The 16,741-nt window shown below is 54.6% G+C and overlaps 1 protein-coding gene across 2 annotated transcripts; it reads left to right on the top strand.

Annotated features, from left to right (window-relative positions):
* Window positions 1-1,229: 1,229 nt before the first annotated feature.
* RELA (RELA proto-oncogene, NF-kB subunit) lies at window positions 1,230-15,531 on the top strand. Of its 2 annotated transcripts, none has more exons than XM_036764056.1 (11): window positions 1,230-1,637; window positions 1,810-1,836; window positions 1,958-2,109; window positions 2,336-2,484; window positions 2,759-2,850; window positions 3,882-4,013; window positions 7,843-7,947; window positions 8,048-8,260; window positions 13,587-13,667; window positions 13,749-13,832; window positions 14,221-15,531. In XM_036764056.1, exons 1-11 carry the CDS (start codon window positions 1,631-1,633, stop codon window positions 14,814-14,816), a joined length of 1,638 nt encoding a protein of 545 aa, XP_036619951.1. In that variant the 5' UTR covers window positions 1,230-1,630; the 3' UTR covers window positions 14,817-15,531. The 2 variants fall into 2 exon arrangements, with proteins under 2 accessions (XP_036619951.1, XP_036619952.1); XM_036764057.1 differs by having other exon boundaries at window positions 1,240-1,637; window positions 13,752-13,832.
* Window positions 15,532-16,741: the final 1,210 nt, after the last annotated feature.

The following is a 16,741-nucleotide window of genomic DNA, read 5'->3' as shown; positions in this document are numbered from 1 at the left end:
AGAGAAGGCCATCTCTTACAGCCCCGGGAAAAAGGAAGAGGAAAACAGAAGCAGGCTCTGCTTCCACAGCACCGCACTCCCCCTCCCCCCAGCCCCTTTCAGGTACATTCTCCAGGCTCTTCAGGACTGTGCTTCTACAATCCTTTAAATGTCCATTATATGACAAGCACTGGGCGGGGATACAAAATCGAAAAGGACACAGTACCTGCTCTTAGGGAGCTTGTATTCTAACATGCACAAAACACGTACAGGGTAATCTCGAGGAGAAGCACTCGCTTCCCCAGAAGGGGGACCAGGAAAAGCCCCAAGTGCTGGAGCTGAGTCTCCAATCAAACCCAGGGTTCTACTGTAAAGAGAAGGCACTTTGAAGGACTCCAGAACTCTGCTCAACACCATGAACCACCAGAAATCCAGAGGGTCGAGGAGGAAGCAGGCTCCCCACCTCCTGACAGAGGTAATGACCTCTCCATGGTGCAGAGCAAGACGGGGCTGGAAACGGCAAATGGATGGATTTGGGTTCCACCGTGTTTAAGCGTTCCAGGGATGTGTCTTGTTTTATTTGAGACAGCTACTGCCGAAAAGAGGAAAAGAAAGAAAAGAGGGTCACTAAAGTAATGTTGAAAATGCACAGAAGAGAGTAGAATGAAGCCTGGAGAAGCAAGGACAGCTTGGAAAGTAATTCAGTAAATTTAGTACAGACTTTTCAAAACGTAAGCTGTGCACGACACCATGAATTCACATGCAATTCTCTTGTTTCTGTCCTACTCTGTGTGTGCAAGTGTATTCTCTCTCTCTCCCCCCTCCCTCCCTCCCTCTCTCTCTCTTTCTCATTAAATTCAGAATTTTAAACAAGACTTTTTTGAAAAGTCAAAAGTGCGGTGTGGGGCCGTGGGGTTCAGCAGTGATTTCACTGTCCCGTGGAGGAATCGTGAGACTCAAATGCTAGGTGGACGGAGTCCAGTCTTAACGGGAAAGCTAGGCGGGGGCGGGGGGCAGGTTGGGAATGGTTGCCCCTACGCTTAACAGGGGCCCTTCCCTGCGTTGTCCTCTTCCTCACGCCAAAGTGAGCAGTGCCCGGCACGCAGTAGGTGCTTCATGGACTCGAGCTTCCCCTACACGCCAAGGCCTGCCGGTCCTCCTCTCGCCCCTCCCAGAGCATTCTGGGGTCACGTGCTCCTCCAGGAACTCATGACGCAAGCACGCAGCGGCTTCGTGCTCTCCGCCAATCAGGGCAGCAGCCTTCCTGCCCCGCCCACCCCGCCTCGGATGGGAGCGGGGCGACGGCCTGAACTTTTGGAAAAGCGATTTGTAGAGCTAGATAAAAACTTAAACCGAAGCGCGGAGCGACGGGCCGGAATCTGAAGCCTCCCTGCCCCCAGGCCTTGTCCTGCGCGACTGCCACCTCCCAGCGCCTGCGCACTCAGTCCGCCCCGCCCCCGAGGGCGGGAGCGCGCGGGGCGCGCGCGGCCCGTGAGGCTCTGGTGCGCAGGCGCGGCCCCGCATTCCGAGCAGTGACGCCGCGAGCGCGCGCGGCGCATTTCCGCCTCTGGCGAATGGCTCGGGCGTAGGGTGCGCGCCGCGCCGTGGGGGCTCCAGCTGCGACCCCGGCCCCGCCCCCAGGACCCTGGCCATGGAGGGTGAGCCTGACCTCTGACCGGGGAAGGGGGAGGGGGAGGGGGCTGGAGCGGGCCGGCCCCAGGCCAGTCTGGCCGCCCCCCCCCCTCCCGGGGCGGGGCGTGGGGGGGGTGAGGCAGGCCGGGGGAGGGAGGTGCCTGACTTAATTTCACCTGCGCCCCCTCCTCTTTTCAGACCTGTTACCCATGATTTTCGCCTCGGGTAAGTGGGGGCGGCGCTGGGGGGCGGGGGGGGGGCTGGGAGTGGGGTCCGGGGGTGTTCCTGGGGTCCGGAGGCCGGGGGTCCTGAGTCCGCGGTGTGTGCTCCCCCGCCCGCCCCCCAGATTCGCCCCCGGCCCGGGGTCCCTTCGTGGAGATCATCGAGCAGCCCAAGCAGCGGGGGATGCGCTTCCGCTACAAGTGCGAGGGCCGGTCTGCGGGCAGCATCCCCGGGGAGCGCAGCACGGACACCACCAAGACGCACCCCACCATCAAGGTGAGCCCGGGCCGGGGCACGCGCAGCCCCCACTGGAGGGGGAATCCCCGGGGGCAGGGGGTACGGGCAGCCTCCACTGGAGGGGGAGGGGGGGACCCGGGGTGCACAACTCCAGCCCCTACCAGGAGGCAAGCTCCAAGGGGGATAGATGTCCCTTGATAGGTCTGGGACCCCCATGTTTACCTTCTCTGAAGGGGGGATGACTCAGCCTCCAATCCTTTCCCAGATCGTTGGCTACACAGGACCAGGAACTGTCCGCATCTCCCTGGTGACCAAGGAGCCCCCTCACCGACCTCATCCTCATGAGTTGGTGGGGAAGGACTGTAGAGATGGCTTCTATGAGGCGGAACTCTGCCCTGACCACTGCATCCACAGGTGAGAAGGCCCATCTCTGCACCGGGGACCCAAGAGGTGTTGGGGAGTCAGGGCAGGGCTAGGGCAGGGGTCCTTCTGAGTGCTTAGTTCATTTTGGGGAGGGGGAACCAGAAGGACCCGGCAAGGTAGCCAGGACAGAGCAGTAGAAATGGGGTCCCCCAACTGGGGGGGGGCGGGGCAGAGGAGAACCAAAGAGGATGTCCAAGGGCTGGACTGGGCTGGGCAGGCCCCGGGGTGTGGGAAGCCAGGCAGGCTGACAGGTGTGAGGTGTTAGCTTCCAGAACCTGGGGATTCAGTGTGTGAAGAAGCGAGATCTGGAACAGGCCATTGCTCATCGAATGCAGACCAACAACAACCCCTTCAATGGTGAGAGGCTCCTTGGCCAGGGCCCCCGGCAGCCCAGCCCTGCCTCCCCTCCTCACTCCCAGGCTTCTCCCTCTCACTGCCTAGCTCCACAGCAGTGGTTCAGGAGCCTTTTAAAATGCATTTTGTGTTGCCCCTTGTTTCAGCATCACTGTCATTTCCCACCCCTCCTCCTAAATGACCTGCCTTTGGGACAGAGCGGTATTTTGTCCCGGCATCCCCCCACTCCTCTGGTGCCAGCCCCTCCTTTGCTGCTCAGTCACTCTGGCCTTGGTTTGCTTCATGTGATGTCTTGTTCTCTTGGGCTTGCTTGTTTCTCTCTACATCTGTTCACACAAATCTTCCCTCGTTTCTCCAACTTCTTTATGTTTGTTATTTCTTGTTGTATAGTAATGTTCCAGCGCATTCATACGCTAAGTTTTTTCAGCTTGTCTCTGGTTGATGAGCCCCCAGTTCATTAAAGCTATAGAGCTGGTATGAATATTTTGGATTATGTAACACCTGTTATTGGTTCTCTCTGTAGCTTTTTTGTGGAGTCTCAGTAATTAGATCTTTGGGTCAAAGGCCACAGACCATTAGTCCTTTTTCTTCTTTCCAAATTGAAAGCCAGAATGGTTGGATCACTTCACAGCTCCACCAACAATGCACCAGCACACCTATCTTTGTCGTCTGTGCTGTGCTGGGTAGCGTTTGCCTCTTGTCTTCCTGGCCTTCAGACCTTTTCTTTCTGTCCTGCTCCCAGCACCACCCCTAGCCCCAAATTAGTTTACTCTCTTTTAGAGAGTGATTTTTTTTCTGATCTTCATAACGTGTACATTTTTGAAACGTCATTAAAAAGATTTCCTCCTTTTACCTTGATTGGTTACCTAGATTGTCCACTTCTAGGTCTAGCCCTGGGATTCCTCGTTCCATGGCCCTGTTCTCACACCCCTTTATCGGTGTCGTCCCGGGTTCCCTTTGGCCCCTCAGCAGTGTTATGTGGCTCCCGCAGAGGGGGAGCCTCGTTACCCTGTGACCCTTCCCTGTTACCACAGTGCCCCTGGAAGAACAGCGTGGAGACTACGACCTAAATGCTGTCCGGCTCTGCTTCCAAGTGACCATCCGGGACTCTGCAGGCAGGCCCCTTGTCCTGCCCCCTGTCCTCTCCCATCCCATCTATGATAACCGTGAGTGAAAGGCAGGGAAAAGGGAATCTGGCCCCCAGGCCGTGTCTGGAGGGAGGGATAGGCCGCAGGCACCAGAAGGAGAGTGTGTAGATGGGACCTAGAGAAACTGAGTAGTGAGGGTGTCCAGTCACTTCACTTCAACCAACATTAAGATATGGCAAGGAACGTGTAGTGGTTGGTGTTGGGACTCCAGAAGTCAACAGTGCCATAGTGTCTCTGCCTTCTTGGGATCTGGGTGCCACTGGCGGGGAGCGTGGCATGCTCACAGATGAGCAGATGCAAGCTAGAGGGGCAAAGGATGGCTGTGGATGAGTGCCTGAGGGCCCCGTGACACTGGACCAAGTGCTTCCAGCTTGGGCTTCTCAGGGAAAACTTCACGGGGGGTCTGGGAGGTGTGGAAGGGGATGCATTAGCAGAACTTTAAAGGAAGTGGTGTGTGACCTGTCTACGTGGGTGCAGAGCAGGTGATAGCCCAGCCTGGCCAGAAGCTAGAGTGTTTGAAGGTAAATAACGGGGGGCCAGACTGGGTGTGGTTAAGAAGGTGGATTTTCTTTCCTTGGCAAAAGAGATCCTCTGGAAGATCAGGGGAACAAGGGAATCTGAATTGTGCCTCCTGTGATAAGAGCTGGGTGGAGGCTGGACTGGAAAGGGAAGGGCCTGGAGGCTCCAGGGGAGATGGCAAGAGAATACCTGAATGTGGCTGGTGCCAGAGCCATCATGCATGCGAGGCTCTAGACTGAGCAAAATGGGGGGGGGGTTGTCATGCAGGGAATAAGGTTCAAGGGTAAGATTTGAGCCCAGGTCCTGGGACCCTAGAACCAGCATTCTTTGCACTGTACCATAAGGAAAGGGGATAAGATTTCTCCCTGGCTCTGCCAGAGGCCAGAGCTAGGAGTACCTATGGTGGCACATGTGGTGGCACATTTAGGCCTGATGCAGTGAACAAGTTCCTAATAGGAATTAGCCCAGAGTAGCCCATCCTTGGCTGTCTGGGCAGGCAAAGGTCATAGGAGTGCTCCCTGGGCATCGTTGTTTGTGTATGAGTTTCTTCCAGTGAAGAGATTTTGTGATACCGACTGAGCATAGAGAGAAGGAGATGGATAAGGGGCCAGGAAGAAGGAAGAGCCAGGGAGGACTCCCACCTCTGGAGTCTAGGTGGTCAGGCGCATGGTTGGGCAGCTCTGGTGGGAAAACAGTGGACATGGTGAGTGTCAGGTACGTTAAGGGGCGGCGTGGAACTGGAAGACAGGGTGAGTCAGAGATCCCGGCATCGTCCGGATTGGGATAGTCTGAAATCCTGGGAGCAGCGACGTCTCCACAAGAGATAAAGATGACAGATGGCCCAGGACAGGGCCTCGGGAGGGACCCTCACAAGGAGGGATGGACGAGGGAGGACATTTTCAGGATGGTACACACGGGTCCAGAGGCCTAGGACCAGGTCTAGGAGCCGGGCAGTCAAGGGGCTCTGAGAGGTGGATTTCCTCGGCACGGTGGACCCAGAAGCAGATTGCCAGGTTGGAGGCAGAGACAGCAGGTGTAGACCGCTCCTGGCAGTTGGGCTGCTTCGTGATGGTGCGTAGGGGAGGACAACATCCAAATTCAGGGGTCTGAGCGGAGCCAGTGAGTGCAGGGTAAGAAAGGAGGGCCCCGGGCGGGGAGAAGAGGCAGCTCAGGGTGGGCCAGGCGGCATCAGGCTCCTGGAGAGCGCACAGCCCACGGTCAAGCTCCATCCGCTTCTCCACTGTTGGCTCTGCTACCCACGAGCCAGTTTTTGGAGGTTCCTGGGCCCCCGCCCCCAAGTCCGCAGTGAGCACCTGCTCCACAGCACACAGCGCGTGCCAGCGGCCAGAGAGCGTACAGAGCCTGGAGGGAGAAGATCCGATCCTTGCCCCTCAGGAGCTTACGGACTGACTGGGAGAATGGGCCCTGTCCAGGCCAGGCACCAGGAACTCAGTGTGGTTCTTGGGAAGCTGGACCTGTGGCCATGAAGTAATCACAGGCTAGTACAGGGCCCAGTCTGAGGAAGTGTTCGGTGTCTGGTCCTGGCTCTGGAGCATTGGAGGAGATGGCTGAGGGCTGGAATGGTCAAGGACCTGAACTAGGCCGTTGCAGGACATAGAAAGCGTCGTTGAGTTAGTGAGAAAGGTGCGTCATGGGAAACAGGGCATTGAACTTGGAGTCAGGAGGACCTGGGTTCAAATCCAGCCTCAGAGACTGACTAGGTGTGTGGTCTTTGGCAGATTCTTCACCTCTCTGCGTCTTAGCTTTCTCATCTGTAAAATGAGATTGTATTTGATGGGATGTTCTTCCATGGTCCTTTCTAGCCCCAGATCTGTGACCTTGTTAAATATTTTGTGCCAGGCATTGTGCTGGGCACTGCGGAAGCAAAGACAAAACCCAAACCATCTCTGCTGGGGAGGAGGCAGCACGTACACAAATAAGTCAACGCAGCATCTGCACAGAGCACACGTGGCGCTGTTGTGTGGCAGAGGGGAGCTGGTGTTTGGGGAGAAGCTTGTGGGAAACAGGGATTGTAGACAGGCTGGAGCGAGGTTATGAAGAGCCCTTCGCGCCAGCAGAGGAGTTTGTATTTGGTCCAAGAGGCAGAAAGAAAGGAGCAGAGCTCATAGAGCAGGACAGCGACGTGGTCAGGTGGGTGTGTGCTTTGTTAAGGTCGCCTTGGCAGCTGTGAGGAAGATACACTGAGAGAGGGCCGATGAGAAGCTGACTGGTTGTGGGGTTAAGGAGAAGGGAACACATGTGAGAATTGTTGTGGGACGAGACCGAACAGGACTTGGCAACTGATTGACTTTTGTGTGAGGGAGAGGGGAGAATGGAAGGTGACCCCAGGATCGAGAACCTGAGTGGCTGGACAAATGATGGTGCCCAGCCCAGCGGTAGTCACGGTAGGGAGAAAGGATGGGACTTGCCCATAATGATAATGAGTTCTGTTTTGAACCTGTTGTGTTTGAGGTGTCTGAGTTGGAAATGTCTAGTAGGTGGTTCAGGATTCAGGACTGAGACTCAGCAGAGAAGAGTTTAGATCTGGACACACCGATGGAGATAGCTTACCCCATGAGAGCTGACGAGATCACCAGGAGTGCAGGAGAGAGCCTTGGGGGCCCATCTGCAGTAGGGAGGTGGGACCCAGAGGATGCTGAGAAGGAGCAGTCAGAGGCCTGGGCAGGGGGTGGTTGCATCTGCTGCGGACCAGGGACACTGGCATAGAGGGAAGCGAGTCCTGTCGCCGGGCGCTCACGGTGTAAGAGAGGGGCCAACGGTACATGCAGACACACGTGTGGCAGAAGGGTGTGGTCAGAACAGTGTAGTACAGGGTAGCTTATAGATCGATGGTTGGCATTCGGGTAGCGCCTCGACATTCCCAAAGAGCTTCACAAATGACCCCACGAAGGCCCTGGGAAGCAGGTGCTTTTATTGTCCCACTTTACAGTTGAGGAGACTGAGGCAAAGAGCGGCGGAGTGACTTGCCCAGGCTCTCACAGCTAATGAGTGTCTGAGGCAGGATTTGAACTCAGGGCTTGGCGAGCCTAACTCTAGTACTCTCCACCGACCCACCAAACTGGTAGGAGAAGATAGCAGAAGAGATGAAAGATTAGATCGAGGGTGGGACGATAGAGGGGGCAGGCTGCTAGACGAGGTGGGACCAAAGGCATGCTGTTGTTGGGTTCTGGGATGGGGAGAAGAGGGCGTTGCATGTGGCCTCTGGTTCCGAGGTTGTGTGTGAGCCGGGGGGCCAGGCTTGCAGGGGACGTGACCCTGTAGAAGGCCGGGCCTGATGGAGCTCCTCTTGCTCTCCCTGCACCCTCAGGGGCCCCCAACACTGCAGAGCTGAAGATCTGCCGTGTGAACCGCAACTCAGGCAGCTGCCTGGGTGGGGACGAGATCTTCCTCCTCTGCGACAAGGTGCAGAAAGGTCAGTGCCGGTTGGGTACCGGGCAGGGGTGGGGCTGGGGGGGAGGAGGAAGAGGCCATGGGAGAGGCTGCCACACCTCCACCTGCCCTGTCCCCAACAGAGGACATCGAGGTGTGCTTCACGGGGCCAGGTTGGGAGGCACGTGGATCCTTCTCGCAGGCCGACGTGCACAGGCAGGTGGCTATCGTGTTCCGCACGCCGCCGTACGCAGAGCCCACCTTACAGGCCCCGGTACGGGTCCACATGCAGCTTCGGCGGCCGTCCGACCGGGAGCTCAGCGAGCCCATGGAGTTCCAGTATCTGCCAGACACAGGTACGGGGGCTGTGCTCTCTGAGCAGGCAGGGCCCTGCCTGGTTAGGGGCCGAAGGAAAATTCTTGCAGTCCTTGGTCCACTTCCCATGTGGCCAGACAGGGGCCAGGGCTCTGCCCATGATCATGTCTTTGGAGCATTCTCATGCCTGGGAAAGCTTCTCAAAGCAAACTCTGCAGGAGTGCACAGAGAAGAATTGATGCCCCCCCCTTCCTTCTCCTCTTCCTCCTTCCCCACCTCCTCCTCTTCCTTCTCCTCTCCTGACATCCCCCTCCTCCTCTTCCTCCTCTTCCTCCTTCCCCACCTCCTCCTCTTCCTTCTCCCCTTCTCCTCTTCCTTTTCCCCCTCTCCCCTTGTGCCCCTCTTCCTCCCCACCCTTTTCTTGCATTCAGGGGCACCACCATCATCCTGCCTTTCTAGTTCAAAACGTTGGGAGTTCCTTGAAACTCTGTCTTGTCAGAGCTGATCAATGCCAGGACCACCTGGTGATTCCCACAGTGGCATCCATCCCCATTCTCCACACCCACCTGCCTTGCTTGTTCCAAGGGCCTTCCTTCAACTCACTGTCAGACTGATCTCTCATCTCTGCTCAAAAGTCCCTGCTTCCAGCTGCTTCCTAATAAAGTGTAGGCCCCTCTTGCATTCGGAGGTCTGAATCAGTCAACAAGCAAGCATTTGTTACATGTGTCCTGTGTGGGGTATTCAAAGACAGTGGAGCTGTCCCTGCTTTCAGGGAGCCTGGCCACCTACTCAGGAGAAGCCACTTTTGTGATTGTTCACAGAATAGAGGTGGGGTGTTTTAGGGAAGAGAGAGGACCTCAAAGCTCAGGGGCTGGAGAGGGAGGGCTTGGTGGGGGAGGTGAAGCGAGGAGGGGGGCACATTCCTAGGGGATGGAGAGTCATGTGTGCACCCTGGTGTGGAAGGCTAGGGTCCACTGAGTTTCCTGGAGGTTTTCTGCCAGGCTGCTGAAGCTGAGTGTAGGACTCCACGTGACCAGGCTGGTCATCGCTGTGACACACTTTGGTAGGCACATAGTAAATGCTAAGTGGACTGACCAATTCCAAGGTGTTAAGCATATACCAGTTCCTGTTCTCTTCCGAGTCCCACTATCCAATATGTTGGCTGTCCCTCCCAGCTCTGGCAGGTCACTTAGGTCATCTCCACATCTGTGTAGAGACAGCTGGGGTGGAGTGGGAACTTTGAGGCCTGCTCTGGCCCTCCTGACTGTGTGACCCTGACCCAGTTACTTCCCTCTTAGTGGTCTTGGTAACTTTCTCAGACAACAAATTGCAGAGAATGCACTGGCCTGCATCAATAGAGGGAGTTTCCTCACCAAGGAAATCCCAGGTGCTGCCCCATCTTTGTATGTCTTTAGCTTTTCCCCGATGGACCATTCTAAGGCTCTACCAGAAAAGGAAGTGATTTTAGTCAAGCATGACCTAGTTTTAGAAATTTTATCTATGTCTTCTATCTTTTACATTGCTATCACTCCCCCATGATTCCTCCCATAGCCGTGCACATAAAACTCCCCAAACCAACCAACACCTTGGCCATGTCCCAGTCTGTACCTGGAGCCTCACCTCTGCTGAGAAGGGGCAGGAGGGATGGCTCGCTGATGGTCAGCATTCAGCCTGAGTTCAATGCTTCCTTTGCCTTAGCATGGGGAGTTTTCCTCTTTTTTTTTTCTTAAAACTAAAACTTTTTTTCCTTTTTAAAAAAATTTATTTTTCGTTTTCAACACTCATTTCCATAAGATTTTGAGTTTCAAATTTTCTCTCCCTCCCTCACCTCCCACTTCCTAAGACAGCGTGCAATCTGCTATAGGTTCTGCTTGTACATTCATATTAAACATGTTAGTCGTGATGTGAAGAAGAATTAGAACGTGGGAAGACCCACGAGAAAGAAGCAGCAAAACAGCAAAAGGAAAGGAGAGCCCACAGTGCACTTCCATCTGCATTCAGGCTTCAGGGTTCTTCTCTGGATATGGACGGTATTTTCTATCATGAGTCTTTCAGAGTTGTCTTAGATCCTTGCATTGCTGAGGAGAGCCAAGTCTATCAAAGTTAGTCAGTGTGGCTGTTACTGTGTACAACATTCTCCTGGTTCTGCTCACTTCACTCAGCATCAGTTCATCCAAGTCTTTCCGGGTTTTTCTGAAATTCACCTGCTCATTGTTTCTTATAGCACCATAGTATTCCATTACATTCATGTAACACAACTTGTTCAGCCATCCCCAGTTGCTGGACGTCTCCTCAATTTCCAATTCTTGGCCATCACCAAAAGAGCTGCTAGAAATATTTTTGTACACATGGGTCTTTTACAACATTTTTATGATCTCTTCAAGATATAGATCTAGGAGTGGTATTCCTGCGTCAAAAGGTAAGCAGCTTCATAGCCCTTTGGGCATAGTTCCAAATTGTTCTCCACAATGGTTGGATCAGTTCACAACTCCACCAACAGTGCATTGGTGTTCCAATCTTCCCACATCATCTCCAACATTTATCATTTTCCTGTTCTGCCATGTTAGCCAATCTGATGTGTGTGATGTGGTACCTTAGAATTGTTTTGATTTGCATTTCTCTAATCAATAGTGATTTAGAGCATTTTTTCATATGACTATGGATAGTTTTAATTTCTTCCTCTTAAAACTGCCTGTTCATATATATCCTTTGACCATTTATCAATGGAGGAATGACTTGTATTCTTAGAAATTTGATTCAGTTCTATATATGGTTTAGAAATGAGGCCTTTATCAGAGATACTGGCTGTAAAAATTGTTTCCCAGCTTTCTGCTTCTCTCCGAATCTTGGTCGCATTGGCTTTGTGCAAAAACTTTTCAATTTAATCAAAATCATCCATTTCACATTTTATAATGTTCTCTCTCTCGTTTGGTCATAAATTCTTCCCCTCCGATCTGACAGGTAAACTATTCCATGCTGTCCTAGTTTGCTTATAGCATCGTTCTCTATATACAAATCATACCCACTTTGACTTTATCTTGGCATAAGGTATAAGATGTTGGTCTATGCCTAGTTTCTGTCATACTGTTTTCTGGTTTTCCCAGCAGTTTTTGTCAAATGGTGAGTTCTTATCGCAGAAGCTGGGGTCGCTGGATTTATCGAATAGTAGGTTACTATAGTCATGGACTACTATGTCTTGCTTACCTAACCTGTTCCACCGATCCACCACTCTGTTTCTTAACCAGTACTAAGTAGTTTTGATGATTGCTGCTTTATAATACAACTTAAGATCTGGTACATTCGCATTTCTTTTCGTTAATTCCCTTGATATTCTGGACCTTTTGTTCTTCCAGATGAATTATTGGTTTTTTCAGCTCTATAAAATAATTTTTGGTAGTTTGATTGGTGTGGCACTGAATAAGTCATTTAATTTAGGTACAGTTGTCATTTTGATTATATTAGCTCAGCCTACCCATGAACAACCAATACTTTTCCAGTTATTTAGATGTGATTTTATTTGCATGAAAAGTGTTTTTTAGTTGTTTTCATATACTTCCTGGGTTGCTTTGGTAGGCAGACTCCCAGATATTTTATAATGCCCATGGTAACTTTAAATGGAATTACGAACACGGTGGTTCCTGACATGCCAGAAACCGCAGCTGAGCTCACTGATTTTAGTTTCCAGACTCCAGGCTCTTCCCTTTGGCCTTCTGCAGTCCTGCAGCACCTCCCCATGCTCAGGAGGGCATCCACCCACTCCTTTAGTACCTGACCGTGGAGCTCCACTGGGCCTGGGGGCTTTGGATCTTACATGTTACCCACTCTTGTTTGGTCTAATCTTCCTCGTGGAGGAAGTAGATGCAGAATGGAGGTTGTGCATCTTGTGATTTCCCAAGCCCACCTTTTATTACACATCGTTTGTGGGAGCTTGTGCCTAAAACAGCATCTTGCACACAGTAGATACTTAATTGGTGTTTGTTGAATTCTGTTGAACTTTAGGCTGGGAACAGCGAGCGGGAGCCAAAGGCTGGACTTTGTTTGGCAGGATATAGGACATGTTGAAGGTTTGTTAACAGGAAAGTGATGTGGTCCATCCTTTGCAGTAGGAAGATTGCTTGGGCAGCTGTGTAGAAGATAGATTGGAAGGGGGAAGATGTTGGAGGCAGGCCAGACTGGTCCACGGGGTCCGAGAGCAGACCAGCTGAGGAGTAATGGAAGCTTGGCCTCCTCCCTGGCTGACGTGCCTCCTTAGGAACCCCCAGGGTTCCCACTTCTCCTTCCATAGTCACTGTCTTGGCTTGCTCCTCAGCTCCCCTGGATGGGTCAGTTATTGACTCAGTGTATAAGTCTGACTCTCGGGGCTGCAGTGCTAGCCCTAATATCCATCACGGTCTGCCTGTTGGGCTTTTGCAACAGGATGTCCTATGGGCATCTCAAGCTCTGCATGGCCAAAACACAATTATTGGCTTTCCCCCCAAACTTCCCTATTTGGCACGTACAGCCCCGTCTTCTCTTTGCCAACCCTGGTTCATAAAATCTGGGTCATTCTCTACTTCTCACTCCCCTTCCCCCATCGTATCTAATTGTCCTCTTGCTGGTCAAAGGGCCACCTCCCCTGACTCTGGTGGGTAGAAGGGACCTCCGCAGCCCTGAGGCCACTTAGACGAAAGGACTCCCCTGAACACACCCCGCAGTGAGAGATCTGGCAGCCCTCCAGAGGACGGGGCAGTCCAGGTATTCTCACCAGGACAAAGTTTTCCTAATTCGTTCTCATTGTTCCTTCTGCCTCAGCCTCTCTCTCCCCATTGCTGCCTAAGTGTAGGTTTGGGCACATCATCTCTTGGATCCCCCTTTTCTCTAGAATCGGCGGTGAGCTCCTGTTTGGCATTTCAGGCCCTCTTGTACCTAGGGCTGAGCACATGATAGCTGCTGAACAAGCTCTTGTAGGTATCAGGAGGGTGTCGGGGAGTAAAGAGGAGAGGCAAAAGGCCACACACATCTACCAGTTGTGTGGCATGAGGGGAAGTCCCCTCACATGATCCAAGAGGTAGAAGCGGGACAGATTTTAGGGGTGTCCCCAGTATGCCTTGCCACTCCTCAAGTCAAGGGCTCAGCCCTCAGTAAGCACTTGGTAAATGCATGTGTAGTGACTGATGGACTCCCAGAAGATAGACTGACCCCCTCTTGATTTGCCTATTCAGTGCTTCTGGGCTTCAGTGGTAAAGGCCTCTTCTCCTAGGAAAAGTGAGAGTGAAGCCCAAGCCCATCTCCAGAAGGGTGGGCTGGATAGCTCCCTTCTGGGGGGCCTGGGGAGGAGGAGCCTGCCGAAGGGGGTCTGTGGGATCCACTTGGCCTTTCTCCTCCCAGATGATCGACACCGAATCGAAGAGAAGCGCAAGAGGACGCTGGGCACCTTTAAGAACATCATGAAAACGAGTCCTTTCAGTGGTGAGCCCTGACAGCAGGGGAGCCGGGCTCGGGGGAGAGGCTGGGGAAGTCTCCTAGGGCTAATGTCTGCTCTCCACCCAGCAGGCAATTCTGACGCCTGGACGCCCCCCAGACGCATCGCGGTACCCTCCCGCAGTACCACAGCCTCTGCTCCCAAGCCCCCAGGTAAGGCCTGTGTTCCCCTGGAGCCACTTAGACCAGGCAGGAGGGGTCAGAGAAGGTCAGACCCAAGGGCCAGAGGACTCTTGTTGGGGCCTGGGATTCAGGTGAAGTTGGCTTTGGGACTTGGACGACCTGGGTTAGGGGTTTGTCACAGCAGTAATTTGCCCTGGGCCTGTGGAGAAGCACTATCTGTTAAATGGACACAGCAGCCTCCCCGAGATCCCTGCCAGCGCTGACTGACAGTAAGGAACATGGCTCCCCCAGGCAAGGGTTCCCAAAGGGCGAGACTTCATCGGGCTGGAAAGGAGAGAAGGAGCACAGTCACAAGGGAGGGAGGGAGGACGGAGTTCATCGCTGGGCCGGGTTGATGGTTATTTCTCTCTTTCTCCAGTCCACCCAGGTGTCCTTCCTGGCCTACCTTCCTCCGTCTCCCAGCCCTACGCCTTCCCCGCGTCCCTCAGTACCATCAGCTTGGAGGAGTTTTCTCCCGTGGTCTTTTCATCTGGCCAGGTCCCGGCCCCATCTCTGGCCCCTGCCCCCACGCCTACTCCTCCCCTGGTTCCAGCCCCAGCCGTGACAGCCCCTGCCCCCATCCCGCCCCAGCTCTCCCAGGCTGGGGAGGGAACTCTGTCTGAGGCCCTCCTGGGCCTGCAGTTTGATACAGATGGAGATCTGGCCGAGCTCCTGGGTGACCCTGACAGTACGTACACCAACCTTGCAGCCATTGACAACTCTGAGTTCCAGCAGCTGCTGAACCAGGGAATAGCTGGGCCCCTGGAAGGTCCAGGGCCCTCTGGGGAGCCCATGCTGATGGAGTACCCCGAGTCAATCACCCGCCTTATGACAGGGCCTCAGCGGCCCCCTGAGCCCAACCCTGCCCCTCCAGGGGCCTCCGCACTCTCCAACGGTCTGGTGGGGGCAGATGAAGTCTTCCCCTCCATGGGGGATATGGACCTATCAGCCTTCCTGAGTCAGATCAGCTCTTAAGAGGGGCTGATACTTGTCCTGGGTCCCCCGAGCCCTGGGCCAGGAGGGGACACCTCTTGATGCTGCTCCTACCCCCTTGAATTTCTCTGGGGGAGCTGTCTCCCTGGAGATGGGAGGAGTGAACCCTGTTTTAATATTTTATCTGCAGTATCTCTCTCTGTTTTGGAGGTGCTTAAGTAAAGCATTAACTCCTCTGAGGAAGGGGGTGAGTGGGGAGCTGGGGAGGACTCAAATTCCCTGTCCTCTATCTCTGCTTGCGGCTCCCAGTCACCGACTGGTGGCTCCTTGGAGACCTGGGAATGGAGGGCTGGAGGATAAGGGGGACCCCCTACCGGGTCCTGTCCTACCCTCTCCTTACACAACAGGGTTTGAAGTGACCCCCCCATCCCTAAGCGCCTTACACTGGGGTTTTGGTTAAACTGTGGGCCAAATTAGCTCCCCTTCCTTTCCCTGCACCTGACACCAGCATCCTTAACAGCATTTAGACAGCTCTGCCAAGGTCCCTCCGGCTCCGGGTGTGTGTGGCCTGGGGGAGCAGCACCCTTGCTAGGCTTTTGGAGGGGGAGGCCCAGCATGGGCCATGTGCCCCCTCCCTCAAGTGCCTTAAGACTGGCGGGTTCTCCAGTGGTGGGGGACCGTGAGGGGTGGGCTGGGAGCCCCAGGGGCTGACGCCGTATTCTTTTTACTCTTAACTAATAAACCCCTCTCCAAGCTCTTCCGTGTGCCGGCTCCATTGAGTCACAGTCTCGAGACCCCCCAACAAAGGGTCATACGGCCTTGGCCAGCTCTCGGAGCTCCCCTCCCCAGCCCTGGGGCTGCGCCCTGCCCCCACCGCCCTGCTCGGTTCGCTCCCGGAGGAGAGTGGAACCTCCTTGAAGGCAGGCACCGCACCGCCCGCCAGGCAGCTTGGACAGGGGTTATCCCAAACAGAGTGGGGGATGGGATGAGCCGCACCCGTAGATGCCCTGCAGCCCAAACTCAGGAGCCCAGGCCGGAAGAGTCGAAATTGACAGCTGACTACTGTTAATGGGCTGGCTCCTGGCGCACGCGCAATGGTACATCTGCACAACTGGTACCTTCCTCCGGTCTACAAAAAAAGTGTTTTAAAAAGTCAGCCACGCCCCCCAGGAGACGGGTGCGTGTGAGACAGCCTTCCGTGCTCGCGCATGCGTGCTATTTTGGTACTGCGTGCTACCACGGGAAGGCGGGGAGGGGAAGGGGTGCCTGACAGTCCGCCAGGAAACGTGAAGAGACCTCACTTTTCAGCTGCTTCTACCGGCCCGGGCTCCCTGAGTGGGGCGGAGGCGGTCACTTCACTGACGCCCTTCACCGGGAAGTGCCCGCGAGAGGAGACCCACGATGAGCACGGGAGAAGGAACGCTAGGGCGTGCGAAACAGCTGAGCATGCGCACTGACGGCCTGGGGGGCGGGGCCACGTCTTACTTTCCCTGCTCTGCCAAGTTGGACATGCGCGGTGCAAGGACAAGGACTTTCAGGCTCCTGCTCTCGGAGATGCGCAGGTCTTCTATCTTGGAGGCGTGTCCTCATGTGGCCCTGCCCCCCGCTCAGCCCAGAGCCCTGATCCCTGGCCCATCTGTTTCCAGAGGCCCCACCCCCACCCCTGTGCCTCAGTTTCCCTCCTTCAAAAGCAGCTTAATTTACCTGCAGCCAGCCAGGCAAGGGCTGGAGAAGGGAAGTGGCCCCCAAGGGGGCTGGATGGGGACATCCCCCATGGCACTTGGAGGCTGTGTGACCTTGGACAGGTCCCCTGATCTGTACCTCGGGATCCCCTTCTATGGAATAGGGGTAGGGCCTGGACCTGTGTTCTGCAGCTCGGGGACGGTGGCCTAGGGCACAGGGTCGGGGGCAGGCCTCGAACCCAGGGACTCCCGCCTAGGAATACTGGCACCATCTGCCTTGCTAGG

Source organism: Trichosurus vulpecula, chromosome 6 (assembly GCF_011100635.1).
Source record: "Trichosurus vulpecula isolate mTriVul1 chromosome 6, mTriVul1.pri, whole genome shotgun sequence".
Classification (NCBI taxonomy): Eukaryota; Metazoa; Chordata; class Mammalia; order Diprotodontia; family Phalangeridae; genus Trichosurus; species Trichosurus vulpecula.
This window is presented reverse-complemented; position numbering and strand designations above follow the sequence as displayed.